We start from the raw sequence: 27,501 nt of genomic DNA, 5'->3' as shown, positions 1-27,501 counted from the left end.
GGACTTCATGGAGTCTAAGACTTGACACCTAATGAGTATTATAAGATTCTTTTCCCACAATGTTCTACACTAGATCGGTAAAAATAATCATTTTTATGGATAAATGAGAAATCCATGAATCTTGTTACATTAGAAAGCAAGACGGGGCAACCACCCCTGACCACTCGTGGTAGACATGTCATATTCTGTCGCTTTTGCCTCTCATTTTGATTATTGTGCTGAAGCATCTACTCGATCACTCTATAGTCCACTTTTTATTGAACTAGGAATGGTTGGCATACATTCTGACAGATTTGTTTTGTGGTGCATTAAATTGTGAATGTGTGGTTTTAGGTAAGGCCACAATCACAGCATATGAGTTGCGTTCATCTCATTTTGTCAAGCACTTCAGTGACCTGCAGACAGCTAATATTTGATATTTTACCAACAGTACACTATTCCTGCCTTTTAGGGTACTGTCCCGCCTTTTTGTTAGGTTGTGTTTTTCATTAACATCTGTATGAAGGTTTCAAACCCTACTTACTACCACTGTGTCCCAGAGCAAGACACAAAAAAATGTGATAATTGTAAATGTATATTTGTGTTTGTGTCTGCATCTGATACCACAAACCGCAACCTTCAACGTGCATTTATTCTAAATGGAAATGGAAACCTTTTTTGGCAGTCATGATATCTCATTCCTGTCAGCTATTAATCAATTATCTACATGTTTAATAAAACGGTAATTAATAATGAAAAAAAATATTATCAGGCCAATGCCAGTGGCCAATCAGTAAAGCCTGTCAAATGGTTTGGACATCATCACCAATTTCTCTCAAAGCCTCCCCCCTTCCTCATGGTGAACATGCTCCACATGAAGCTCTTTAAAATATGACCATCAAAAAAAAATGCCAATCAAAAAAGGGCCTCTTGAAGTTGGCTCATTTTAAATACATTGCACAGCATTTTTTCACCCTCTCTCTCTATCCAAAAAGTCAGTCTGAATTCATGAGTGAATCTAATATATGCACATCAAGGAATGAATATGATTTATTAACGACTGAGAACTGCAGGGTGCAAAATCAGTGCATCTTTCAGGACAGAGCACCAGTAATTTCTCAATTTCCTCAGCATGCAGCTTAACTTGGCCTCTACGCAGCATGCAGCACAGACAGACTGACTCATCATGAGATCGTTCTCTGTACCTGGTACTCTGTACTCAGAAAAATAAAATAAAATGCTGCAGCAAAGTAGTGAAGGCTACATTTTAATGGGTTCTGATGATGCTACACCGAACTCTGAACAACTGCGCATTCATAAAAAAAGCCTCTCTGAGACCTCAACACACAGGTCAAACCAATCAATGACGCATCCTGAAGTAAAGATGGCCTCAGCTTGGATCAAGGTTCTGTTTGCATAACCAGAGAAAAAAAGGAGAAAAAGAAACTTTGTAAGTTTCCTGTCCATCAGCACAGTTCGATCTCCGTGATAGTGGGAAGAAATCTCATGGCTTTGTCCAAATCCCTGCTTTGAGGTTACATGGTGTGGGTTTTAGAGGAATAGGACACCCTTATCTCCACCCAGGATGAAGCACAAAAAAAAAAAAAAAAAACCCGCAAATCTTCAGGGTTGGGTTAGCCGCCTCCCCCTTTGGGTGTGAAGCGATGTGATTGACTGATTGTGTGTGTGCACACATTCCAACATTTGATTATTGGAACTTTGATTATATGGTCTTGCACAAGGGGGTTTGCGCCTATGTGAGTTTGCGAAGCAGCCCATGAATTAATCGTCCACAGAGCTGACTCCTGTGTGCTGTATGCGCTTACACTGTTGCGCTCTGGGGGTTGGGTGGGGGGACAGATAGCCATTAGGACTGAATTACAGAGCTAATGTCACCACAATGTCACCCCAGCAGGGAGGGCACAGTCCAGTCTGATTAATGTTGTCCTTCTAATGAAAAAGCAACGAGGCAACAAAACCTGTGGATATTAGTACCACTCCGGGGGTCGCCTCGCTCTCGCTCTCAATGGAAGCCTGTCAGCTCACATGTTTTGATTGTAATTTCTTTAAATGTCAAGATAGCGTGGCATCACTGCATTGTATTAACACGCCAACGCGGACTGGTATTTGTATGGCAGATGGGGCTTTCTTACTCATTTGTTCTCTCTGCTATCAAATCAGTGTTAAAGAAAAGCGAGAAAAATGGTTTAAATTGTGCCCATTTTACCACAATGCACTGCATTTTTGCTGCCAGCCTGTTCCCAGAAGAAATCACTTAATTGTCCAAAATCCACCTATTTCTTTCTCACATCTACAGTTCCCATTGCAGGGTTATATAGTCTCCATGTCCTGCTATACCCCCTCATGGTAGCACTAAACCTAACTCCTATCCATGACATCTCCTTCACTAATCCCGAGACACTAACATCAACCGTCTGGAGTTTGAGAACCAATGAACACCACCTATTTAGAAGGGCCATGACCAAGCAGGGGCTCCAAGGGGTTATGGAGATCATAATGATACTGGACAAGGTCTGGGCCAATGGACCTCTACCAAGCCTTCCAGCTCAAGCAGAAAGGCCATAGCTAGATTAGGCACTAGCAATTACCCACAAGGCCCTGGGGGGGTCGGATTAAGTCCAGTGCACTTTGACCCCATGTGGCCACCTCAGGGGAAAGCCTCCTCTGACTACAACAAAGCTGGTGTTAATCCGCCCCGCAAGGTCTGCAGTCCACTTCAATTAGAAGGACCCCTGTGCCACCTCTGGTGGATTCTGGGGGGCGCATGCCTAATAAGTCCCTCAGCTCTAAAGTCTGCCCACCCCACAAAAAGAAAAAAAAAATCAATTTCTCATCCCATCTTCATTAATGTTTAGTTGGGTCTTTGGCATGGCCAAGGATCTCTAAAAAACCCCAATGTTCCTCTGTTTCAGCCCTCAGGTTTTACCTAATGCAGCTGTCTGGATACTTAATGGCTGGTTAGTTTTGTGGGACGCACCGTGGCAAATGGTATCATCCATAGCATTTGCAGCAAAGGCAGCATAATGCATCTCCCTGATGTAAACAGAGCTGGGCCAAATTTCACATCAGTTCAATATGTTCTGCTGCATTGTGGTTGCATAATGCTGCCCGCAGAGCAAAACAAAAAAAAAAATCCATGTTAGCATTTGCCCTATGCTGAGATGTCAGTGTGTGTATCATCAACAGACGCTCAATCAACCAACGCTCCCTCGGAACCCGGGCATGCTTAATAATAAAAAGGACACATTAAACAGTCCCTCCAGGATCTTGTGGGATTATAGCAGCCTGAAATGGCAGATTTCATGGCAACTTCATAAAATGCAAAGCCAAATGTAATGTTTGCTTTTTTCTGCAAACTACTTGAAAAAATATTGAGATTTCTTTTTTTGTATGACTTATTAAAAAATAAAGGCAAACTGTTCCAATAAGAATAAAATCGGACTCTCTCTATCATTTATCTTTGGCAGTAATTTCTAGTCATTGTCACATAGGGCTGCTCAATCTTCAGTTTATGACATCATAAGACATGTAAAAGCATACATGCACGATCACAGGAATAGCCTCTTTTGCTATTGAGAGTGAAAGACGATCTACAACTCCTTCCCTTCTGATGTGTGTGCAAGCGTGTGAATGCTTAAGTCACATTTCTGGCAGGATGGTAGCAGTGACAGCAGCCGTTGTCTTCTATGAGTGGAGAAACCCAGCAGAAGACACTTATTGGTGTCAAATTTGTAAAAAGTTTGCAACGCCTGGACAGTTTGCGTTAATTGCTGTTTTTGGAATGCTGCAAGATCCTGGAGGGACTGATGAAATCTCACCAATCATTTTTGATGAGATGTTCTTGATGACAATTCAGTTTTTATTGAGCAATATAATCCTTTGGTTACTATAAAGGACACATGCAACCTTTTTCTGGAGACAAGAGCAGATAAAATTTACATCAGGACAAGTGTAAAGGGAGCACCCCCTCACATTTAATTATGGAAAAAGTTTATCTTCATCATCAAGCACTCCAAAAGCGAGAGGGTTTTATTGGGCATTCGCGTTCATTCGCATGAACAAATATATTCACATTTGAGACAAATGATGTGCGCTTTGGGCTGAAAGGTTTATGTTTCGGGTCGTATTGTCAGGATTTGCGGCGGTCATCTGTCAGTCTTGCCTGCCTGCATTTCTGATCCCTGTATTAAACATCACTTGGTCGCATTCGCACAGCAAATGCACAAAAGCACAAACCGCTTGGAGATTGTTGCATCTCAGCAAAATGAAATGTAATCTTATCATGTTTTTCAGCATTGATCGAATTAAACCAAGGTCATACGGCTACGGTATCATTATCCATGCTACAGCATGTAATATAGTATATTTTTCCTGCAGAGAGGCTGAAGCGTTTAATGTGGTAAGAAAAGAGGCAGGTTATTTATAGTTTTTAGGTTACTTATGTCTTACATGCCCTGGATTTGTATGTAATCTCCCATATATTAAAATATATTAAAACAAGGGGAAATAAAAGGTCAGTATAATGCTGATAATCTGAGTTTTATTAAAGTCTAGAGTCTAATAAGGTTTTGCAGTTTCATGTTTATTATATTTTACAGTTGAGATCCACAAAATTAGTATACGTTTCACATGCTCAGGTGGGAGGCTGGAGGAGCTGCGATCGGAGATCAATACGGATGAATGACGGGAGATCTGCCTGACATATGCACAGCCCTGGGCCAATCTCTCTCTTTCCCCGTCTTCAGACGATGGACCATCTTCCCTGCGCTGAACGAGGACGGGGACTCAAACTTCATACTCATGTGAACATCCTGTTATGAGCCGGGGCAGGCAATCCAGATATGAACACAAACCAAAACCAAAAGGCCAAGGGATGAGAAAACGGCCTAGCTGCTAATAACATGGCACTTTGAGAGTGCTTTTTAAAATCTTTTATTCCATTTTAGGCTTTACAATGCACGTGATTAATATTTGCTCGGTTTTGATCTGACTGCGAGTGACTGTGTTCTCTGTTTGCTCTCCAGAGAGCTGTTTGCTTTCCGCGCTCTTCCTCATGGTGTCAACATGATTGCTCCTCATCTTAAGAGCTCTCCCCTTATATAAGCCTGTCCCTGTCCCACATCAATGAGACATCTCAATACCATCTCTGTGAAAGCTGTTCCCTTTCTCTCTGTCCGAGAAAAAAGAAAGAAATAAAATGCTTAGCGGCAACTGTCAGCCTCAGGACACCGAGATTGTGCGAAACGTTTTAATCACGCAACGAAAATTTGTACATTTTTGGTAACTTCACTCGCAAATGAGTATGACGGGTTGGAGGAAAGTTCCCCAAAAGCTTGCAGGTGTCAAAGCTGGCTGTCATGGCCACCACCACCACACCTGAGGGGGCAGGGTGTCTCCAGTTACTGCCCATAATGGGAGGGAGGAGCAGACGGCAGCTTGTCCCCAGGCTCCTGTCATGCGGGCCGGGCCCCGAGCTGCTTCTGCATCTTATAGGAGGGCGGCGGCGGTGGTGGCTGCCTGGTGCTTAGAGGCACGTGCTGCCTGGACATCTGTCCCATATCCATACCCCCCCCCCCCCCAACCAAGCCCCTCAAAAGCCGTCCCTCGTCCCCACCCCCCGCTTCCTTATGCTCCCCTCCAAGTTTCATCAGTTCCAAAACCCCGATAGGATCAAAGGGGCCCACTCCGGATAATGAGTCCAGCGCTGTGGATGAAGACCGGGGGACTAGACAGATATTGCCTTGGGGACAGTGGGAAATCATCGTCCCAGCAATGTAGTGATGCCTCTCCACCCGCTCGCCCTCTCCTCTCTCCCCGCCACGTCTCCTTTGTTTGTCGTGGCGAGCGGCCGTGCATGTTTGTCATCATCGCGCCTCTCATTTAAGCGCCGTCTCCCCCCGTTTAGTTGTCACCTGAGTCCAGTTAGACAAGAGCAGCTGGGGATCTGGCGTCCCCCGGCCCCTCCTCTTCCTCTCCCTCTCGGCCTGATGGATGAAAAGCATCTGGTCAAAGTAATACATGCAGCGGCCGCGCTTCGAAGCGGTTTTCTTGATGCCAGGAAAGCGTTCTGAAAGGTGCCTTTTAAGTATGGTCCCCCTTGACAGCGCGGGTGAAAAGTACTAAAAGCCGCATTCCGCATTTTAACTGGCGGGCGCGCGGGCTTTAATGGCGTATGTCTTTTGTCTGTTATTTTCATTCTAGGCTTCGCCGTCTGAATACAAATAATTCAGAGGCCGCTCCGGAAAATCGCGGAAAAAAACCAGACAGATGCTAGTTAAAGGCCACTTTTTCTGTTCGGCTCGCCGTCCTTTGGCGAGAGGAGTCGCAAAAAAAAAAAAAAAAAAAAAAAAAAAAAAACCACGACGACCGCAAGTCAACTTTTACAAGGGGGAGCTCATAAAAACGCAGCCTTCCGTAGCATGTGGACAGGAATAATGGCGATATTTCACTCGGCCGCCTCAGCCCAGCCAAACGATATGCATGCAGTTAAGGGCCAGAGAGATGAGTGTGTGTGTGCGCGTGTGTGAGTGTGTGTTGGCGAGTGCGTTGCGGGGGTGGCTGATGTTAGGCCGTCGAGATGTGCTGTCGAGGTGCATCATTTCAAGGCTTTTAACCGCTCGTAAACACCCGACTCGGGTCTTCCCTGACACCTTTTAGACCCAGCCATGTCGGGGCGGCAAATTGAAGTAATAAATGAGCGTGGTTTACGGCAAGGCCGCATGTGCAGGGCTGGAGGTGTGCCTCATTATCGGGGGCCTGAGAGGGGGGTTGGAGGATTGGTGCGACCTGCACACCCAACACCATCATGTGCGAATCACCATCTTGCCAGGGCTGGCCCGAGGCCCCCGAATTTAGAGGGGGTTCATTGCATATGTGCCCATAATTCATGTCCACGAAGAAAAGGTGCGCAGGAAACATAAAGGGCATTTTATCCCCTCTGCAACGGCAACTCAGACGTTCCCGGCCGTAAATCCTTCCATCCCACTGGCCTGCCAGCCTCCTTCTGCCTCGGAAACAATCGCAAATCACCGAGCGGCTCGTCCCGAGTGGAGGGCGAGGTTAATCTCCACGCGTTCCCCCTGCAGTGTGGCAGGCCGCCATTCCCTCTTCGCCTCTCCTGCTTCAGCCAGACTTACAGAGTCACCAGCGGAGAGCGGCGCAAAAGGGCAAACCACACACGCTTCCCTGCCGAGGCAGACTACCCAGAATTCCTCTTGTAGAGCAACATTATGCACCTTATTTTAATTCATAGCCCTCAATTGAATCATATCCTGAAACTTTAAAGCGACAAAGCCTCAGTGAAATGTAATGCTACGTAACGTAGCCCTAGGCAGAGCACTGTGAGATTCAATTACACCGCCGCATTATCTTAATGTAAATGATATGCTGCCAGACACGAATACGAACTTTCTTCTTCGGGGCTCCAGGTGACCATTAAATATTCAAACTGTTACTTATGTCTGCTCGACGGCGCAGCCGAAATAAATAACATCCGGCGCGAGGGTTCCATAAAGCTCAGCTCAGACTCAGAACAACGGTCTGTCTGGCTGTCTGGGCTCTGTGGGGCGGAGGACGCGGGGACAAACCGAGTGAAAATACCCTCCGCATCAAGGAGCGCAAACAATGGCAGCGTTACAGTGACATGTTAAAAGCCGGTTTTCGGCGGGAACGTGAGTGTTTGGCAGGTGGTGCGTTGCTGCTGACGCACGGTGTGGCACGTTGTCATTATTCAGTACTTTTACTGCGTGTGTGTGGGTGTGTGTGTTATATACGTGTACAAACTATAGCCAACCTCCTGTCGTGGGACAGAAGGCCGGCCAAAAAAAAAAAGGCTGCATACAGAACAAAAGAGGACAAGGGGGTGGGGACTCAGGAGGGAGGGGGGCAGCTCTGAGGTATTTGTGGACCCCCCCCCCCCCCAACCCATTGCTCCTTTTGTATGCAGATAGATGCAAAAATGAGTCCATAACTGAGGTGGCCTCATCCCACGCGTGTGGCCGGCGCATTGTCATTGCTAATAGACGCATTGTTCGCCACAGCAAGAGGATTACTTTAATCTAGTAGTGGCCTGCGCATGTCACAAAAATGAAGTTGACCCCTATCACCACCGATGTCCCCCTTTTACCTGCTGTAGAAAACTGGACCCGAAAGAAAAAAAAAAATACCAGTGCTGCAAAGTACTGCTTAACTCATTTTATTAATAATTGAAATCGAATGAGATGATGTTCAGATAGAGAAAATTACATCAGTGGGTAAAAGGTGGTATTTTTTTTTTTTGTTTAAGTCAGGCCTTAATTCATTTTTAACAAATGCCTGAAGGCACGAGCAGGCCGGTACAACACTCCAGGGTGTGGATTCAGCCTGTAAAAGAAATAATAAAGCGTCTGGAACCAAATTAGGCCCGAATGCGCAGACTTTTAAAAAATGCTTAGAGCAACAACACGTGTGTGAGTGTCTGCATCTCGACGGCCGATGGCGGCTTGTGGTTCAGCGTTGTCTATTAAAATCCCACGCAATCCCACCTAAAATCACAGCACCAGGCAGTGGTTTCACGCCAGCTCCTAGAATAATAATAAGAAGGGGAAAAAAGGGCACGGGAGAAAGTTTAACAGAAGAAGTATGGAGTTGTTTTGTAACGAGGCAATTAGGTTTCTTTCGCCGGCCTGCGCTTTCTCAAGGTGAATCATCTGTTTGCAAATTTCGCTCTCCTCTTTCCCCAGCCAGACACATCAAAGCCGCAACGCAGACACCACAAGCATCAGCAGACAATAACCTGGGCTCTTTTGCAAGTCATTTTGGGTTAGATTGCCTCTCTTCTGCTTTGAAATATGATTTGTGCAGTCACCTTGGATGCCGGAGGGCCCGAAATCTCTCACGGAAAAATTCCGAACACGCTACAGGTGGAGAACGCAGCTAACACGTATTGTGGAAAAACACCAAAAAGCCTTAAAACTGAATTGCAAGTATAAGAGTTTTTTTTTTTTTTTTCTTTTACTAAATGGATTGTGCTCATGCAGCCCACCACATGCAGAACGAGGGCTTGGCCACGTGCCGGTTCCCCCTCCACTTCTCCTTCACTGCCCACTGGCACTGCCAACGCTCAATGGCAATCAATCATCCGATTTCACAGCAGCTGGCTCGCTTAAACGGAATAAAACATTAAGCAAAGTAATAATCCAGAGGAGCACTTAAACAACACAGAAAGGCCATCAACCCACTGGTCGGCAGTATGTAGAGCGTATTACGCGGTGGTTAGAGAGCATAGATTTAAAAAAGATGTCATAGCTAATAAACGACTGGGGAAGATTTTAAAAGTGATTTTTTTTAGACTAACCATGCAATATAAAATCAATAGTTAACCTGATACAGTCTAACTTGGTACTACAACACAGTGTCGAAGTGACTGATGAACAGAAAATGAGAAATAAGAAATCATTAACATGAATCCTTATTTTAAAATTCATCATCATTTGATGACACCCGTTTCTCCTGCTTGCGTTCCAGTTCCACAGCTCCCAGACGGTTTGTCTATCCTGATTCTGAACACATACAAAATGTGTGTGTCTTCTGCATGTGTGTCTTCTGCATTCCTTTATTAGCCATATTTGTTTAAACAAAACTCTGTCTTGTGATGCATATATAAACCGGTCAGCCCATTCTTCCCAAAATATTATTAAAAATAAATAAATAAATTGACAAAACATTTCCTCCAAACACTTTTAACAGTTCTGTCAATAAAAAGCCCTAGACTTAATTAAGCCTGATGCTGACTTTCAAACAGCTTCCAACCTGGCAACAAAACTCCTGGGAGCTCAATGGAGATGGAATAATAAACCAAGAGAACTTTCTAAGGAGGAGTTGCAGGAACCTAAAAACAGGAACACATTCACCAAGCACGACCCCATGGGGGCCAAGCATGGAATAAAAATAGGGCAATTTGCATGAAGCGCTCCTCAAAAATGGATCTGGTTCACAAACCGAACACTTTATATTGATATTTCCTCCACCAAAATGAGATTTAAAAAAGGCTAAATAAATAAACAGCGGCGACCAGAAGACTAACATTAAGTCCGGTGATGTGAAAGTGGAAATGCATTTCCCATTTGGTGCAAAACCTGAGACAGCAGGAGAACCTGTAGGTGACCCCGTAGGTGAAAGGAGGTATCATCTCTGTTGGTCAGCAGTGATAATGGGCCCTGATGGGACACAATAGCCAGAGCCAAGCTCCATTGTTCTCTGTAACCCACCCCCCCAGCCATACAAAGGGCTCACAGATGCACCCCTCCCTCATTAGCATTAAGCAGTGAGTGAGGGGCTTTTTTTTAAAGCTCTTCCTCACACCACCTGTTGTCAGAACACCCCTCCTCTTCCCTCTCTCTGCTCCCTGGCCACCAGCCTGGTTGCTGTCTCATTAGCCCCCGGTCTGCTCTAATTAATTCATTAGTCACAGAAAGAAAGGGGGGAACGGTGGCCACTGGACAGAGGGTCTCCGCCCCACCCTGTCCATCTGACCCCTCGTACCCCATCACTCGATGCCCCGGGCCAAGCTCTTCATTCCATCCCCCACACAGGTCCGGGGGCAAAGTGATCTCATTAGAGATGACCGGCACAGTCAAAAACAACAAGGGGTCAGGGAGGATGTTGCCTCCTGTCAGAACTCATGCTGCCCAAACTCGCTGCAGCAGCCCGCTCAGAAGAAGTTTCTGCGGTGAATGCCGCCGGCTTGTTTTTGGGCCTCCAACGCAGTCAGTGTGAGCGGCACATTGATTCTGGTGATTAATGGCTGCGGGCGGGTGTAGAATCATCTGATTTGTTCAGATTAAGGAGTAAATAAAGCAGCATCATTGCATTAATACTGAGCGATTACATTTGAGCACTAATGAAGTTGACGAGTTGTCTGCGTATGAGATCCCCTGGCCAGCATTATTCAGACTGTATGCAGAGGATAGAATCTTAACAGTGACAACAATTTAGAATCATCCAGTGCCAAATTTGCTTGCAAAACACATTTCCAAAAAAAACCTGGATATAGAACAGACCAAACATCAAACAGAACCGTAGTTAAAGCTAAAGCGGCCTAAAGAACTTTCTAGAACATTGAAAAGTGTTTGTGACACATGGGTCACCATTGGATTTTATGGGCTCATATTTTACATTTATGGAATTTATGAGACACTCTGATGCAGAGCGACTTATAATCAGTAGTTACAGGGACAGTGCCCCCGGAGACACTCAGGGTTAGGTGTCTTGCTCAGGGACACAATGGTAGTAAGTGGGGTTTGAACCTGGGTCTTCTGGTTCAAAGGCGAGTGTGTTACCCACTTGGCTATTACCAGCCAAATTTTTGTTGCGGCCCTTGTGCCGCTCTACGTCACTCCACGGCTAAAAGCAATACCATGTACTCAGTTCTACTGTCATGTTACATTTATTTTTTTAAGCCTGAATGTGAGTAAATAATGTTCTTGTGATAGAATATGGCTGAGCATCATCCTAATACACAAGCTTGTCCATTTTCACGTAATGAATTACAAAAGAAGAAGCAAAAAACACACAGCTGTCCACCGCTGTCCCTCCTGTGGGATCACACAGGGTGAGAAAGTTGGCCCGTGCCCCTGCTAGTCACAACAGGAGAAAGCGTCCAACTCCCCTTTCACCTGTTCTTTCCGACCATTCCCATGGGCAGCTGTCACCCGGGTGTCTCAGGCTTCCCTGGAAAACTGACCTGAACTTTTAATGACCCTCAAATGCCACCATCAGCGAGGTCAGCAGCACAGAAGTCAGATTTTTAATTAGACCCCGAGCTGGAAAGACAAGAACTGCCCTCAAAAACACAATCCACAGTAAAATGAAGACAAAAGGACATCCGTGCGCATATCGGATGGATGCTATTTTCCAATAATGTCAAGCTCACCGTGGGATGGTGGCAGATGGAGGCATTTGAGAAAGCTCACATATGCACACATGAAGACCTACGAAGCACACCAGCAAGCTGGCGGGCTGAGCGAACCCGGGTCGTTTCATTTTTTTTATTAATCGGGTCCCTCTGTCTGATGAGAGGGAGCAAGGCGGCAAGTAAAATAAGATAAAAACGAAATAAATAAAAGCCACAGCGAGAAGTCCGCCTGACGGACGCATGTGTTATCTAGTGCACCATCTTCCGCCCTGATCCGAGCCGACAGCGCTGACAACAAACAGCTACACCAGTCTCCAGGGAGGGTAGTATGGAGATGTGGAGGACAAGCCCCTCAATGCAAATGTAAGGAATGAGCAGTTACATCATCGACAAAAGAGCATGTGTGTAGGGAGGCTGGTGGTGTGTGTGTGTGTGTGTGTGTAGGGAAGGTGATGGAGCCAGCTGCACGCCCAGCAGAGAAACTCGGCTCCTGCCAAAAAAACTGATTCTACCCAGCCAAGCCACCCCAACAGCGCAGCAGGTACACCAGCAGCAGGGAGGGACGCCGGCCAGCTGCACCCAATGGTACACGCTAACAAATTCGATTCTGCTAAAGTAATTGTTACGAAGGACAGAGGATGCAAATTACCACACTACGTGCAAAATGCATTTTTTTTCTCCACCTTGTATGTTTTATTTCTTAGAAGGAAATGCCACTTGCAAATGTTTCACCAGCTTCACTGTGTATTAAAATAGAACGCGATCTTTCTTCGCGTGTTGGGCTGAAGGTCTAATTATTTGAATGGTTTGTCTCCTAATCAACAAATCTTCCAACCATCTGCAATTAACACCAGTGACACACGCATGGTCATTATAAGACTCTGAATGGCAAAACAGGAAAACGAGGAAACAAATGAGTTATTTAGCCTGCATAAAACTTATGTTCTTCGCTAAATGTGTTTTTTTTTCTATCATGGCCTCTTTTGAAACGGAGAGGAGGAGCTATCACAGTTGGGAGGGAGAAAGCGGAGCAAATCAATGGGCTGGGCGCAGCACTACAATGAAATAAGATTTACTCACTTCACTCATTTTAAATCTATTAACAGTGATCGATGTCGAAATTGTAGCACGCCACCACAAATAAAATCAATGTACGGCGAACCCTGCGCTCCTGGTCATCATGGTACGGCAACAAATCCATACTGTAAGGTAAATTCACGTAGGACCCAAAAATCTGTATGCAACAATGCTTTAGTAAACCCAGATGTATATGTGGCTATAGCAATATGACTCTCATACTACCAAACCCCCCTCATGACTAGGTGGAGTTATTTATAAAAATAGAAACTCAATATTGTATATAAGGTGGAATTAGCATTAGCATTCATGCTGCGTCGAGAATTAAAACCTCTAATTTAAACACGCAGACCATCAAGGTATTGCCATTTCCTAATTCTATTTTTACATAGCTCTTTTCGGCAAAAAGAATCTAATGTAATTGAGCATAATAAGCATAAAAAAATCGAAATATTATCATCACCACGTAATTATGGTGCTCTGGTTTCTAGTTGCCCGGCTGTTAAAACCCGGATCCTGTCCATTCAGCCATGGCTGTATTTTGGGCCCTGGCTTCTGCTACCTGAACACCTCCATCCGTGATCAGCAGCTTCCTTTACCGCGGCAGTAATTATCTCTTGCATGAGCTGTCACATATTCACATGAATACCACAGAACCAGATTACCGGGACATCACTCCCTTCCTCCATGCTGAGGGAACATTTTTAAAACCTCATTCAACCACAGGGACACCCAGCCAACGGTTAAGAATTATAAGCAACATTCTGGTGAATTCTATGAAATACTACATGAAAACACTCTGGAACCGTTGCATTCCAGGAGATTATGTTTTGGCAGCATTCCTTAAAAAAAAAAGGGGGGGGACATGGAAGCAGAATGAAGAAAAGCAACTCACTTGCCACCTCCAGAGAGGCGTTGCGGCTGACAGCCTCGCCCAGGTAGTTCCGTGCCACGCAGACGTACACGCCCTCGTCGGGCTTGCTGCGGCGGCCGTGGACAATGCGGAGGAAGAACAAGGAGCCGCTGGGCAGGAGCATGCGGTGCGAGCGCGGGTCCTCCCTGTCCGTCTCCACCCGCTCCCCATCTTTGTACCACTCCACCATGGGGCTCGGCCGACCCTCTGCCTTGCAGTTTAGAGTGGCCGGCTCGCCCTTGGACACTATCAGGTCAGAGGGGTGCTCGACAATGCGTGGAGGGGCATCTTCCAGCCTGGGACGGGATCCTGTAAGAGAATTACGGGGTAAACGGTAAACCATCGTGAGCCGGGAAGTGACTTTAAGAAGAAACTGAATTGGCATCTTTACTGCTGAACGAAGACGCGTCTCAGAGAAGCACATGTTCGTGAACGTAAACAAGCCTGATCTACGTTATACTTAATTCTGTCTCATTTATAGACACTTCTGACAAGATGGAAACAAACCGTTTTAGACTAACAAAAAAAAAAAAGTTGCCAGAAAATGAGGGCATGTTATTTATGCATGACAGCTGTACACAGCATGTCAACAGGACAAATAAAATGACACGCTCTATATTCACCAGTTATCATAAACAATGGCGAAATACATTGATTTTCACACCGCAGGAAAGAATGATATGTAAATAAGTCAAAAATGCGGCTTTGAAACGGATTGTAATGCATTGCGACAGCAAGCTCTGTTTTCGTAGGGGGGGCTTTGAGAGAGAGGGAGATTTTTCCCTTTGTGAGATTGTGATGAGAGGGCGGGACAGCGGCGGGGTAATTCCAGTGGCTTTTCAGAGTGCTTTGAAATTGCTTTTCTCTTCCACAATTTGAATGACAGTGTGTTGGTGGGACAATTTTTTGCTGAATAACAAACACAGCAACAGAAGCACTCACGGGAAATGTATTACCCCAAGGACGAAGAAAATGATCAGAGGCATGTGTTTTTGTGAAAATAATTGTTTGTCCCAGCGACGGCCTATCCTTACTTTCTGTTAAGGGAACTGTGGGAATGCCGCAAACTTCCGGCGGGAGGAGAGCCGTATCCTCCCTGTCGTCCTAAAAGCCACCGTAAACTCACCTTCTAACAGGCACAGGTGTGAGGAGGATGAGGCTCAGAAAGATCCTGATATTGGCTGATAACAGCACTCAGGGATCCATTGGGAAAATACCTCTTCCCAATCATCCCTCAAGGGTTTATACAGGATTACAAACAAAAGGCAAACCCTTTTCCGCTGATCTGGCAGATAAGCCCAATTTTAAGGGTGGGGGATGTCACTAAAATGCGTTGCTGGACATTTAGCATCATGTTAGACTAATCAGCTTTGTGGGGGGGGAAAAAACACTGCAGCAACTATAAGCCACAGCTAACTAAACATTTGGACATAATTTGTCAGCTGCGTGTCAAAGTCTTATTTCTCTTTATGGAATTTTAAGCCCTGCAGTGATCGATGGGATTCGCATTGTGGGCCTCGGTCTATTTAGAAAATGAAAAGCTCTCCTTGCCAGTTTAAGAGAGTCAGGGCCATTTAATAGCTAATAGCTTTTAGGAGAACAGCGCGGAGCACTGAAGAAGGTTCGGAGGGGGGCAGGTGGTGGTGGGGACCTGAGAGCACATTTATAAATATTATATGCCGGACCTGTCCAAGGGGAAATATTACAACCTTTTTTTTTCTTTGTTTAAGCACAACCAGTCAGCGTGAGCTGAACTGTTGCTGTATACACAGCCAACGCCCAAAAATGTTTATGGGCTGTAAAAAAGAGGGCTGTGATGATCATGCTATTCTAGTTGTTGATTAATTTTCAAGCAAATAATTCCAGTAAAAAAAAATTATGGTGTAATGGTCTCTATAATGGTCTATTTTTGTACGTAATTATTCTGAAAAGACCCTATTCATGGTTTAATAAGTCTACACACACACTCTATCAAGACCCTGGGAAATATAAATACATTTGCATAAAAATTTAATAAAACATAATATATATATATATATATATATATATATGCATGCCTTCATGTTTTGTGCACAAAGTGCAGGATTACTGTCCATGTAATTGGAAAACATTACGTAAATTACTAGAATTCCTACCGTTTTGCCAAAGGAAAGAAAGGTGTTTGGGGGATTTATTTCCCAAGCAATAAGTACTTCTTAACACCATGTCAGAGAGCTACCCTCAGGGTAAGCAACTCGTAGAATAAGGGGCCAAACCTGATGTCTGAACTAAGCTAATCTATGGGAGGGTAAAAGTGAGCTTTTGGGAAGACGACCCCATAAAAGGATTAAACTCAATTTAAAAAAATTGAATAATTGGCCCTGAAATCACACCAGATTGCTCTGCTAAATGCTGCCATTGTTTCATAACAGTCAGAAGAGAGCAACTTCAGCAAGGAGAAAATAAAAAAATAAATGCGGTATGAAAAACATGCTTAACATTTGTTGCAGTGGTAATGAAATTGGGCACAATGCTGAAAATGGCATTTCCAAACACAGCGATGCAGGATTACAATCATTTCAATAATGGGAAGGTATCTGAATTAGGACACAGCAACCAAAAAATTAAAAATAATATAACCCTCCAAATTCCCACTGAGAACTTCCTCCATGTGACTAAGAGATCCAGCGTTTCATCACGTCCCACAGTAATGAAGGTGGGCGTGCGAATGTCTGTGCTGGGAAGAAAAGCGCCGTTCCGTAAGTTATTAAGCTGTTGGCTGCCCTGTGCCACAGTGACCTTGTTGTTTTTCTTCTGATCGGTGAGGGAGAGAGAGGGAGAGAATCCGGAGCGATTCCAGGGTCTTTCCAGTTCACTTAACAGTGATCCCCGGTGGACTTTCAGTAACAAAGATTTATCTCCTCAGCTCCGAAAGAAAACACAGCTACTGTGCAGCACGCTGCGTCCAATCAACTCGCTAACTTAACTGATCGTCCGGCACAATTTTACAAGTTCACTGCATAAAACATACCCAATTTCCCCTCAGCTGATGCAGGTCAATGCAGTAAGCTAAATGCATGCAGGATATTCAGGATGCCTGAAGACTAGGGTTGCATTACAGCCAATCTCCATGACAACAGGTCATGCCCTCAAAGAAAGGCTAGAGGTCAATATAATAATTGTCCACACCATTCAGGCATAAGAGAAAGCCTAAAGGTCAACAGAGATTAAAAAAAAAAAAACAACGCAAACACCCAAGGCCGATCGATCCTGGGCGACCCAGCGCCAGAATATTATACAGTACTGCATCCGTACGTGGTGAACGGAGATCAAGACAGGGGCGAGTTGCCTGGCGAGCATCCATCACATCGGCTCGGAGAAAGCGCTTTTCATTTACCAATGACAGACTTAACAGCTAGCCCAACGAGTCCAATCTAAAGCTCGCACATCAAATCAGCATCCCTAGAGAGGAAGTGACATACATTTGAAAGCAAAGAGAGAGAAAAAATGGCCAGACGAATGGGAGAGAAATGTACAATGGAAAGGACACACCTAAATTGACTAGTATTCTGCAATATATATATTTCAGAATACTAGTATATATATTTTCGTAATATATATATTTGCTTTTAGCTGTTGTTCCTTGCTTTGACTTTTATTTTGTGACTATGCATCGAACTGAAAAAGTTTGTTGTTTTACAGCCTCCACGGTTTCACTAGGGCCTGGCAATTGATTTGCAAATGCATTCTCATTTCCCTAAGTTAAATTGGGCGGCGGGGGTGTTCCCTTCGGCGGCCCTCTCTCCAGCCGCCTCTTTTTCTTTGAGGAGAAGGAACAACAAAGGGCCACTTGCATGAGAATATCAACTACAGGGCTATAAAGCCGTGGCCTTCATTATGAGTCTCCCTGGTAGCGTGAGGGTGAAATGGGCCGGTCCGAATGCGAAAGGGGGTTTTTACGAGGGAAAAAAGTGGCTCTACTCGAGGCAACCTGCGAGTTCAGGGCCACAGATTGGCTCCTCACCAAACAGAAATTCTGCAAGGAGCTTACGAAAACATTCGCACCTCCGGCGCTTGTGAGAGATGCAGCCTCCTTAAATTTGTGTGCCAAGACAATTGGAGCCTTTAACATGCGGGAGGAATTTTTTTTTTTAGCTCCAATAGGAACAGACAGGTTAGCTTTTGGAGCATTCCTAGACTAAAGCTCCTACGCAAGTAAGCATGGTTCCGAGGCCGCACGTCCTCAACATGAAGCTTTGATGTGGTTCAAAGCCAAAAAAGGGAAGAAAATCAAACCCTGAATATCTGCACCAACTTTTTCACACCGAAACAACTCACACTGGAAGGAAAAAAAAAAACTATTCTTTATTTTATTTCACGGCTGTAAAATTCTTCATTAAAGCAGGCGCTTAGAAAAAAAAAATCAATGTTTTCTGAAAAAGAAAAAAAAAAATGTAACCAAGATAACGCCATAGGCTGGAACCTATAGTCTGTATGAATAAGGCTAAGCCCCCCTGCTAAGCCCCTGAGAGAGGTCTGCTTGACTTAGGAGGCACTGAGCAGAAAGTATCGATTTTCAGGAGAGACTCTGTGGAGGGCTGGACGGGGGCCGGCGAGAGAATAAATGTGAGCAGTTCAGCAGTTTGACCCTCTGGCCATACACTGACTCTGAGCAGGTAAAAAAATGAAATACAGCTAAAACTGCGCTTTTGGCTACTAAGCCACGTCACCACTTGGCATGAATATTATTACACATCACCAACATCACCGACAACTAGAGTGTGAAAAAATATGCCCTATCATAAAACATTTATGATTTAGGAACACTTTGTTAAACTGTAAATTTAAATAAAAGATCTAAAGGCCTAAAGAGCTGAATTCTACCTATCTGAATATTTTCAGATGCCCTGATATTGCCCAACCCTTAATCCAGCAAAACCTAAACACCGATAACAATCACACATGATGAGGGTGTGGTGGTAGGAAATGGGTCATAAATAATAAATGGTGCGTGATGGCAACAGTCCTCCAGATGCTCCCGGTCGGTAGGGCTTCCTGGACCCCACAGCGCCCCGCTAATAGAGGTTAGATGGCTGGGGTTACCAACATGCCACAGACTGCGAGTGATAACATCAACTTCCTCGTCCCACACAGCAGTGGCCCATCAACTCGCCGCATTCCTCAGGTTTTTAACTTTTGGCTGGGCTACCCTCCCTGAGCCCACTTCCTGTCTCCCCCAGGCTCTGTGTGGCCCAGACCCCCACAAATCAATCAAGAGGTTGCCAATTTCCCATAACGTTCTTAGAAACGTTTTGAGGGACATGGAGCCCTGGCAGAACAAAGCCTACTTTCCTGCCCTGCTTCGTGTTTACCCATGACACAGCTTTACCTCTTGACAGCCAAAAAAATTTACCCCCCAAAAATAAGACAGAGCTCTGAAGTCATCAACAGGCAGTTCTCTTCACAACGCTGTTCCTGGTATTCATCTGGGCACAGAAGGGGCACGGTGCTTCAGCTCTCCTCAAACGTCCATTTAAGGACCGCGGCTAGAAATGACTTCGTCGCCTGGCATGGATTCCAGTCCAAATAGAAAAACGAGGGGGGGGGCTGCATTCTGATTAATTAAATTGACTTGGCAATTCAATAAACTCCAGCCGGCCGCTGTAATAAAAGCATCTGAGAAACAGACATGCACTGTGGTTTCGACTGTATGGGACTGAGCTGGCGGCGCATTCAACATGCTAATAACAGTCGTCCTTTCACCGCAGCGTCGGAATCAGTCAATGCCTGAAAAAGAGGGTGCATTCAAGATGAGCCTGTACCAGTCTAATGGGAGATGATTGCCACATGACGCATTCGAGGTAAAGAAGAACCAGGAAAAAAAAAAAAAAAAACGAATGTTTTGCTGCCATGAAGCCAGACGAGAATTAATATGATGAATATTTCTTCCATACTAACTAGGCTGGTTATGGTAATGATATATACTTATACCAGATCAGAATATGTACCAGTATAAAGCCTTTTTAGCAGCCCTGCACCAATTCTGCTGGGTGAGGAATCTCTGTAAGAAGCCCTTGTTCTTCTCATTGCAGTAAAAACCTTGAATTTCAACAAGAATCACCAACCATGACCTGACTGATGGCCTCGGGCAATTCTGACACCGTATTTAGTGAGCACTTCACAAATGATGTCCTTCAAGCACTGTCTGATTCTTAAAAACACTCTTTTCCAACCAATGCAAGGCTTTTTTGCTTTTAAAAATATATATTTGAAATATACGATTATAAGATTTGTGCCTGGAACCAACGTTTAGACCGACTACCCTGGCTTTACTGCTGTTTCCCGTGTACTCTGTAGAATTATTAAATGCACATAACTGGCTAGAAATCTGTTTGCATGATACATGATACAGCTTGTCCTGTGAAACGTTTGCTGTGTTCTCACATCTGAAGTGAAATTCACATTTGTTCAGTGAATGAGCCGGCTGATCTTAGGCACAGTGTCAACAAACCCCACTACATGATGGTCATGTGTCTTTTAGACAGGTCCTCTTTTAACAAATCAAACAGACAAAGCTGCTTGGCATTCAGACCAAGCTAGTCGATCGCGTTTCATCACGCTTACAGAGGGAATTCCTAATGGCCACTTTTTCAGATATGCAGAAAAAGTGGGAGTGGTGGGCAGTGGTGGCCTAGCGGTTAAGGAAGCGGCCCCGTAATCAGAAGGTTGCTGGTTCGAATCCCGATCTGCCAAGGTACCACTGAGGTGCCACTGAGCAAAGCACCGTCCCCACACACTGCTCCCCGGGCGCCTGTCAGGGTGATGGGTTAAATGCAGAGGAAAATTTCACTGTGTGCACTGTGTGCACACGCATATATAGTCCTAGCTATGTTTCGACTTTGGTTTCAAGCCAGACTTTAATGTATTTTTGCCATTCCTGGAACGTCCTGAGACATCTGGGACTCAAACTCAAGGTCCCACATGGTCAGATAGAGGCTTAATTAACAGATTCCATGATAAGTTCCACAAAATGAATGTGTCCCCGGGTCGGACAAAGGGAGGTGAATTATGATTAATGTGATCGGCGCACTTAGTGACTTCAAACAGGGGTCCGTGTGTGGACAGATAATGAAAAGTCCTTCAACAATTTTTGGGGGATTTGTTAACTATGAGACCCATTAATCCTCAAGTCTGGGAAACGAGGAGGTCTGCGCCACCAAAGCAATGAGTTAATTGTCATATTTCAGATGGTCTCCTCCACTCCCACCGAGTCCCATTCAGAGCCACTCACTGCCACATATACACTTTCAAATCTCTACAAAATACTCATAATTATTACACCAATCCAACCAAGAGTAAGATACAACAATTCATAAAATGAATCGATAATTGTGCTTAATTGCATTTGTCTTTGAGGACAGACAAAGTCATGTAGCCCCGGATTATTATTTCCACCATGACGATTGGTTTGATTGGACTGACAGAGATGCTTTTTTGTCACAGTGAGGGAGGCCAAGAACAACCAAAGTGGGTCAGTAAATGAAAACGCTCTGTTAACAGTATCAGCTGTCAGTCACCGAGAAGTGCGTAGAGACGCCTACAAACAGGGACACGTGGCACACGTCCTCCTGAAACAACGCGTCGGCACGGTCAGTCCCATTTACTCAGCGGCTTGGGTAAACACCTCTGGGTGACAGAAGCGCCTGTTCACACAGAGCTAAAGCACACACAAACACGGGGCCGGCGTTGGAAGGCGCGCGGCGTTCCTCGGCGTGGCAGGTGTCAGCCAGGCTCTGACTGAGCGGCCGGGCTGTTGCTGACTCTCGGCCTCGCAGGTGACGCGCCCCGTCACGCTTTTTCTCTCGTGACGGGGGAAAAAAAAAATCGGTTCCATCTGCGTGAGACTCGTGGGCCTTTTCATTTTCAGCCCGCCTTTGCATATTTGTTCGTACGAGCCTACACGACGGAAAAGCTTCTCCGTGGCACCGTCTCTTTATCTCTCACATCTTAAATAAAAGAAGACATCATCAGTTCACTACATGGATGGTAAGCACTTTATGTAGGAAGAAATGTTAGAAGAAAGTCCCTGAAGCAAACGTTCTCTCTTAATCGGGTTTTAAACTACAACCAACAACTATGAAGGCCTCAGCTTTTTCGTCCACTTTTGGACATTTGACACTTGACCAGCAGTAATTTTATAAAAATTTCTTTCCGAGAAAGTTGCCTCAGCCTTCTAAGACACCGCTAGAACTTCCATCAATTAGTGGGGAAATGTAGAAAGTAAAAGGAAGAGCTTCACCGTCTCCTTATCCAGTTGTAAAAAGCGAAATCTGAGGCCGTGACGACCACTGGAACTAATGCGGAAGGCCATTAAGCTGTCCACGACTTGGGGCCACGTCCCCAAACCAAGCAGATTGATGCCGTGCCATTGTTGCGTCCCCATTCAGGCCCCGGCAGCTATGCGGAGCGTCCAGAGGTCTCCAGGGTTAGCGCAGCCGTCCTGTCAGCGCCACAGCTATAAATGGAGGCCCTGTGAGCTTTTCGTTTTTCTGGATGGCCAATTAAAATGCCTCCCTTTTTATGACAGGACTTGAAGCAAAAACGCATACGTGGTCCAAAGCCCACTTGTCCCCGGGCGAGGTGTAATATTTGTGTATGGGGTTATTCGGTTATTCGCAGCGAGAAGTCTTTTTCGAGGCGAGAGGTTCTTACATGTGAAAACTTGACTTGCTGGTGACCGGCACAAGCAACAGGACCTTGTCTACGGAGCCAAACAGGAAGCTCCTGGTTATGATGTAATTTACAAAAAAACCCACAACTTGAGCACAACCTCGCCCCAAATTTCTGCTGTGAGTCAACGTCTGTAATGGCTGCGCATGAGGACAAAAATACCTCCTCTGAACAGATGCTGGAGGCTTTCACGGTTACCGTTCGACCAGAAGACACGACGAAGGCTGAATTAAAATGTCACGCGAATCTTGAGGGACAGGAAATGACAAAGATGGTTAAAAAGACATGCTGGCCCGCGGCGCGCAAACGTATCATTACACATGAGAGCGGCGGGTTAAACGCCTGTTTGGGGACAATCATGGGAAAACTGACAGCTGTTTTGGGGCAGTTTCGGTTGACTTCAAAAGAAGCTGAGCAAACACACGTCCTCCTCCGGTTACAAGCGCACACAGGGAGACGAGAACCGCAGCAGAGCCGAGCCTCCAAGCGCCACCAAGTCACCAAGTGAAACCTTACCCCACGACCTCCCCAGACTTCCTTATCAGGTGTGAAAACGGCGTGCCACAGAGCCGAGAACTGTCGGCGCTGTACCGACATGCGCTCACGTCCAAGCCTTCATTTTAGCCTCCTTAGACTTCTCCTCTCATCACGATGGAAAAAAGGTCAAATAAATGAAATATGGTGTGTCCAGGGAGAGGACAGATTGCACATTCTCCATATCGACCCTTTGGATGCAAGCATCACAGGGGTAGGGATGGGGTGTTGGGGCGCCACGGGGTTTGTAGACAATGTTTAGTGCCTCATAAAATAGCGAGTGAAGTGAAGAGCGCGACAATAAAGCCGTACAGGAAACGACAATGTCTCCATACAGGAAAGAAGAACTTCTCAGTGGTACCCAGTAAACCAGCCTCATGATCCTTAAGAGGACCAGTTCTGTCCTGACTACATCTTAGGGGTCTTAATCATATAGGTCATAAAGGTTTGGCAAAGGTTTCTATATTCCTATCAGATTATGAAGGGTGCATATTAAAGGAGATGAAGAATGATGAATTAAATGATCTGACGTGCCAATGCTTTGGTAAAATTTCTTTTTTTTTTTAATCAGTTTTGAAAAGTCACATTTTTTTGATGATCCAAAGATCCCAAGATTATGGCTTGTTTAATTTTAGATCGTGTTCAGTGGAGAGGAATTAAAGTTAAGCTTGTGGCTTGCGTTACGAAGCAAGTTCTTAATCTTATTCCCAACAGGGAAAAAAACCCGCAAAGAACGAAGTAAAAAACGAAACCGGCATCCATCCCCTCCTATGCGTATTCGTTTCGTGCATCTCAGGATCGGATCCTGTCCTCTCGTCTCTCGGAGATAATCGACGCTTTTGTCTGCGGGATTTGAGCAGAAGAAGAAGAAGAAGAAGAAGAAGAAGAAGAAAAACGGGGGGAAACGCGCTTCGTGTGACGCCGTCAGCGCGCGTTTTCGGAGGAGAGTTTTGGGGACATGAACTTACCCAAAGTCAGACCGACGAGCGCACACAGAATCGTCAGCGCGTCTAAAGTGGGACGAAACTCCATTACAAACGGGTCAGCCGGGCCGGGATTCGGTTTCTTCGGGGAGAGGGGTGGGAATAAAATAAAAAATATATATATATACTTTTGAAAGATGATAATCAAATTCCGAGACGAGCGAACGGGTGGGCAGGTCGAGCTACTGCCTTTTCTGTGGTAAAGTCAGTCGGATCCTGCGCTCCGCACGCAGCATCACCTCAACTTCCAGCCCCGCACACGGGCGCACATCCTCGGACTCTCCGTCCGCTCTCCTCCGCTGAGGTAAAATCCCCCCGCGGGTAGCGACTGAGCACAATTTTCTTTTTAAATTCTCCCCGTCTCCTCAGTCCCTTCTCCTCGGCCGAGAGCGCATCGTCCCTTCTGACTTTTCTCCTCCTTCTTCTTCTTCTTCTTCTTCTTCAGGTTTCCAGTTCGTCCTCTTCGGCGGGGGGGAAAAGGAGGTTTAATTGACGCCAGTAATTCCCACGTCTCGTCTGTGCGCGTCGGTGTCGCCCCAACTCGTGCTCCGCTCCCTCTGAATGAACAGGGTTACAACTCACACGTACACGCAGCCTCTCTCTCTCTCTCTCTCTCTCTCTTACTCACACACACACACACACACACACACACACACACACACACCGCCGCTGTCTCACTCGCGTCGTTCTCAGGCCCACCCTCCGGCCACCCTCAATACTTCCCCGAACTGGAAACGCCGCCTTAAAGGGACAGCGGCACCGTCGCAGGACCCCGAGCACGGAGGGTGCGACACTACAAACGCCTTACAACAAGTTAGTCATTTAGTAGAAGTGGAAAGAAATTCCAGATGTATGTAGACTTTTCGCTTTAAGAACGGAAAATCCGTATGTAGCCTTAAAATACTTAAGCTCCTGTTTTATATTGTGTGCAGCATCTAAGGGGAAAGAAAACACCATTATATCGATAAGAAATACTAAATTGTTGTAAACAAAATACATGACATAATACAAAAATAAAGAATAGAGAAATAAAGAATACATTTGAAAAAGAAATGATCTGCTCTGCATGCTGAGATATGGATATTGTTCATTGACACTGACATTCAAACACTGATTGACAAGTTGAACACCCAGAAATATTGTAATAATGACACAGCACTTTACTTTTAAAAGTAATGTATTCAGCATTCATAATACTAAATTTAAATTAATGGAATAATACTATTCCATTAAGGTATTACTTCCATTACTTTAACTGTCTATGTATTACATTGTAATTACATTGTAAAAAGTTGTGTTTTGGTGGCACTATTCTACTTCTAGAACTAAAGGAGCTGAACCAACTCTGGCTGATTCTTTCAACAACTTGGGACTTTTTTTAAATTAAATCCTGAACTGTCAAGGTACCACTGAGGTGCCACTGAGCAAAGCACCGTCCCCACACACTGCTCCCCAGGCGCCTGTCATGGCTGCCCACTGCTCACTCAGGGTGATGGTTAAAAGCAGAAGATGCATTTCATTGTGTCACCATGTGCTGTGCTGCAGTGTTTCACAATGACAGTCACTTCACTTTCAAATTTTCACCAAGATTTTTAACTAATATGTTTTTTTCTAACTTATCGGACATGCCAAATGGATACATACTCAACCTGCATGGGTTTGAAATACAGCTATTACTGAAAGGCTCTTATTATAATACTGCATACCTCAAGTCAAACAAAGTTAACAAAACACCGCCTACAGTTAACATGGAAATGCATGTGTTTTCACATCTTTGCATTCACAAACGAGATAATGTATTAAATGTCTTATGCTGTGTTTCAAGCATATACATGAAAAAAGGCAGTGTGATAACAGAACAGGCACACCAGTGATGTTATCAAAAGTGAAAAGTGGTATTACACATGGTTCAGTACGGGACGAACGGCAGACAATGAGAAATGACACAAAGGGCCTCACGTCTTGTGGCAGGTAATAACACTGAGAGATTGGATGGAACGTGTGCCCTCCTCGACATGAGAGAAATCTAAACAGGCTTGGCATTCATAGGATTGTCCCATAATGCCATTTCTCTGAGCATATATAAGAGGACATTTGAATGTACGCATGCTATCATCACATGCTACGCTATTTGCTTACAGGCCATCCCTATTTACTATTCTACAAATGTGGCCTTTTTCCTGCTGAGGGGCCAGCAGCAGTTTCTAACATAATGTGTTTTGTGCCATTTACATATAAAGGCCTTCTGCTTCCAGTTCTGAAGAAGGAAATTCTCTAATGGGAATACCCTTGATGCTACCCTCATGTTTCATGGATGTGCATTTTTAACTTGATTGCAGAAAAACTGATTAATTGAGCTTGAGTGTGTAATTGAATAAAACACGATAATGCCACTCTTAAACACAATTCTGGCTTGTAATGACGGATGTTGCTACTTTGGAGGTCCATAAAATATACCCTGAGACCCTCAGCAAAATAGACGCGACCAATGAAATGCGGGGAATTATCCATATTAGTCGTCAAATTGTGTTGACAGCTCATCACCGTGCCCCAGTAGGACTGGTCCCCTTGAGGTTGCAGGGGTATTTTGCATTTGAGAGGCTTTTATTCTTCGTCGACTAACGTTGCCCATAGCTACAGATCATCTGTGAGCTTGTCATGACTACTGACAGGACTGTTTGCCTTCATCATGCCATAGTTGGAATTCTAATTTGGTTTAATTTAGGCACAAAGGTTGAAGTGAACAAAACATTTAAGTGTTCAGTTATGTGATTCAGAATTCCGATTCAAAAGGGTTGCAGCGACACATTGTGCTTCCGCGAAATAAATCTTTGCATGTCTGCTAGAAGTGCACTGGTTATTCTTTGACAACAATATGATCTCTGTTGTGAAGGTGAAAGTATTAAAGTCAACTTGTTACACCAGCAGAGTTTTGCTGGCAGTGTTTATTCCGTCTGCAGTCCAGTAGCATCTTGCTTAGCAGCAAATAGCCTGGCTAAATTAAAACGTTCCATTCATAAAGACCATTAACAAGTCTTACACTAGATATTAAAGGTTGAGCTTCGGCTGAAATGCCAATTCTGGCATATCTATAAAGTAGCTGGAATAAAGGGCACTTCACACATCACACTGTTTTCTCCAGATCACCAGTGATGCTACCTGCAGCATATCAGGGAGCGTGGTACCTCATAGCTCTGCGGCTAATTAATCCACCAGTGCCAGGGAGGCATGATTTATTACCTTGATCAACAGCTTACTGAGAAAGCTGACAACTCAACTTGGGCATTGGCCAAGAATCTTAAACCATGGGATTTTCAGTCATGCATTCTGCTTTGGTACTGCAGTGAAACATGTGAATGTTTGAGATGTTTTGCAGGACTTATAAGCCAAGG

The 27,501-nt window shown here is 44.9% G+C and overlaps 1 protein-coding gene across 4 annotated transcripts in view; it reads right to left on the bottom strand.

Moving 5' to 3' along the window:
• The window catches only part of robo3 (roundabout, axon guidance receptor, homolog 3 (Drosophila)), a 103,947-nt gene that overhangs the window by 31,364 nt on the left and 45,082 nt on the right, over positions 1-27,501 (bottom strand). For 2 of the 4 annotated variants that reach the window (XM_028982789.1, XM_028982790.1), the window contains exon 2: positions 13,866-14,192. In XM_028982789.1, the coding sequence (XP_028838622.1) occupies positions 13,866-14,192 (327 nt within the window). Of the gene's footprint in view, positions 1-13,865; positions 14,193-24,094; positions 24,796-27,501 lie in introns of those variants that run through there. The other 2 variants (XM_028982792.1, XM_028982793.1) reach the window with 2 other exon arrangements.

This window comes from Denticeps clupeoides, chromosome 6 (genome assembly GCF_900700375.1).
Source record: "Denticeps clupeoides chromosome 6, fDenClu1.1, whole genome shotgun sequence".
Lineage (NCBI taxonomy): Eukaryota > Metazoa > Chordata > Actinopteri > Clupeiformes > Denticipitidae > Denticeps > Denticeps clupeoides.
Note: the sequence above shows the minus strand (reverse complement) of the source record. Positions and strands in the feature narration are given on the sequence as shown.